General features: G+C 50.3%; 1 protein-coding gene across 1 annotated transcript in view; it reads left to right on the top strand.

Moving 5' to 3' along the window:
• Positions 1 to 1,742: 1,742 nt before the first annotated feature.
• Positions 1,743 to 2,646, top strand: part of Kif23 (kinesin family member 23) — a 29,201-nt gene continuing 28,297 nt past the window's right edge. Inside the window, exons 1-2 of the mRNA XM_055622085.1 lie at positions 1,743 to 1,767; positions 2,296 to 2,593. Coding sequence (XP_055478060.1) covers positions 1,743 to 1,767; positions 2,296 to 2,593 — 323 coding nt within the window. The remainder of the gene's footprint in view (positions 1,768 to 2,295; positions 2,594 to 2,646) is intronic.

Here is a 2,646-nt window from a genome sequence, read left to right as displayed (position 1 = left end):
GCTTATCTGCCAGCCTCTGCTTCCTGAGTGCTGGGATTAAAGGCGTGCACAGACACACCTAGCAGCCTGCCTTATGTTATGTTGTGTTGTAGACAGTATCCTGTAGCCAAGGCTGGCCCTGAACAGGCTTTAGAGCTGAGAATGAACATGAACTCCTTTTATCCTTTTGCCTTCACCTCTTGAGAACCCAGGTTGTAAGCACACACCAACAAACCCAGTTTACAAGGCACTTCGGGTTGAACCCAGGGCTTTGTGTGTGCTAGGCCTGCACTCTACTGAGCTCTGTTATCAGCTCCTCGAATCTGATTAAGAAGAAAAAAAGACTTATGTTTTAGACAGCTGGAGAGTTGCTTCAGCAGTCAAGAGCATCGCTGCTGTTACAGAAGACCTGGGTTTGGTACCCAGCCCACATGGTAGCTAACAAGAGTCTCTAACCCTAGCTCTGGGGGAGCTGATGAAGTCTTCTGGCCTCTTCAGGGATTGTGCCCACATGGTGAACAAACTTATATGCAGGCAAACATTCAGGAAATACAGTAAGTCTTTAAAAAGATTTTTATGTCTTAATTGTGTATAAACATGTGTGTCTGTCTCTGGGGTGTCAGCATGTGAGTACAGGTGCCCTTGGAGGACAGGGAAGGTGTAGGAGACCTAAAGCTGTTATTTACAGGTATAGCAAGCAGCCAAAAGTTGGTGCTAGGAACAGAACTTGGGTCATCTGAAAGAGCATCGATCACCCTTAACTACTGAGCCATACATCTGACTTTAAAAAAAGCCTGCCAGCTGGGTGGTGGTGGCACACACCTTTAAGGACAGCAATCAGAAGCCAGAAGCAGACAAATCCCTGTGAGTTCAAGGCCAGCCTGGTCTACAAAGCAAGTTCTGGGACAGCCAGGACTGTTACACAAAGAAACACTGTCTGGGAAAAAAAAGATGTCTCCCAGATATACTTTGTCCTCTTTATCATACTTGCCCTGGTCTATATCTCTGATTCTTGAGAAAAATGCAGATCTTTTAAGGCTAAAGTGATTGAGACTTTTAAGAAAATGAATAGCTAGAGAGCTTTAATATGGATGGATAGGAGCAAGGGAGAGAAAATCCGACATGATTAAAAGCGGCAGATGGAGCAAAGGGAGAGCCCCTCCGGCCTTTCAGCCCTTAGTGCGAGGCGCTGGGCGTGCGACAATGCCACCTAGTGAGGCTGAGGGGGATAAGCCGGGGAGGACTAGGTAGTGTCAGCTGAGAGGTGAAGGCTGAAGTCAACAGAGCAGTGAGGGGCGGCAGGGGCTCCGGTACCCAGAGTAGGGTTGCCAGCGGATCTGCTGAGAAGATGAGGCATTCTCAGAGGAAAGGAAGGATGAGAGACAGCAGAGAGACTGGAGTGTGGGTGCAGATAGGTTTCAAGCATGTGTGCTAGGTGATAGGTGACACAGTTGAAAAGGAAGAATAGTCTCAGGGCTCCACTGAGGGTCTCAGCAACCAACCTAGCTTGTCAACTAGACTTGTGGTTTAGAGGTGAGAGGGCTGTCAAATGGAACTGTTTTGAAAGACGGTGGCTGCAAAGCCTGTTAGGTACTATCTGCTTCTAGAAATTTATCCCACCTATAAAAGAACAAGTTTCCAGGATTATTCAATGTAGCAGTTTACAATAGTAGATATTGGAAAAACTAATGTCCAATAATATGGGCATTAAACTATGGCTATTAAACTGACTGTCCTTGTCAGAGCTGGTCCTTACGTTTCGAATGGGGCTTGAATCTCAGAACACAGGTGCGACTACATCCTTGACGGCCATCAGCGCAGGGGCAGAGATTAAGTGACAGAATCAATTCGTGGAAGACGAGTAGGTTCTGGCTGTTGCACACAGCAGCGGGTAGATTTTTATTAATCTCTGCAAACATCACAATCAAGAATTTAAAGGTTAGGCGTACGTAGCTTAGTCGTATCACTTTTGCCTAGCATTTGTGAGACTCCGAGTTTGATCCCCAGCACCATGAACAATAAATAAATGAATACATACGTAGAAAAGAAGGAAACTTACGAAAGTCTCACTGCCAAGTTGGTGTAGTCAGTACCATCTTGGTGGCTATCATGGAAGTTTGAGGCCAGCCTGGGATACACGAGACACTTCTCAAAATAACAAAATAAATCCAAAGGAAGAGAAAATGTAAATGTAGAACCAAGCGTGAAAGGAAAACATAAAACACAAACTGTAGTATAATGAATGAGATGATGAGGTGGCTTGGAAGCCAGCCGGCCAGCTGAGAGCGCTCCAGGCCGAACTTCACTGCCTTCGAGGTTCTGGGGACAGAGGCGGGGAGACCTCCGCGTCTGCGTCGGTCGGAGCGGAGGGGTCGGGATTTCCCTCAGGTTTCCCTCCTGCGCGGCGCGGCGCCGCTCTGCCTCAGGCTGTGTTCCTGGGTTACCAAGGCGACCAGCGCCGCGGGCGCCGCGCCCGAGCTCGCGAGGCCCCGCCCCCGCGCCGCGGGCGGCCGCCGATTGGCCGGTTTGAAATGCGCCGGGCGGGCGCACTCGGCGGCTCGCGGCGCCGCCGCCCGGCTCTGCTCCCAGTGAGCGCGGTGCCCGCGGCCGCCGAGTGCGCCTCTCCGCTCCCCGCCTGCCCCGCTCCGGCCCCCGCCTGCCCCGCTC

The sequence above is a fragment of the Psammomys obesus genome, unplaced genomic scaffold (genome assembly GCF_907164565.1).
Source record: "Psammomys obesus unplaced genomic scaffold, mPsaObe1.curated_primary_1811, whole genome shotgun sequence".
In the NCBI taxonomy this organism is placed as follows: domain Eukaryota; kingdom Metazoa; phylum Chordata; class Mammalia; order Rodentia; family Muridae; genus Psammomys; species Psammomys obesus.
This window is presented reverse-complemented; position numbering and strand designations above follow the sequence as displayed.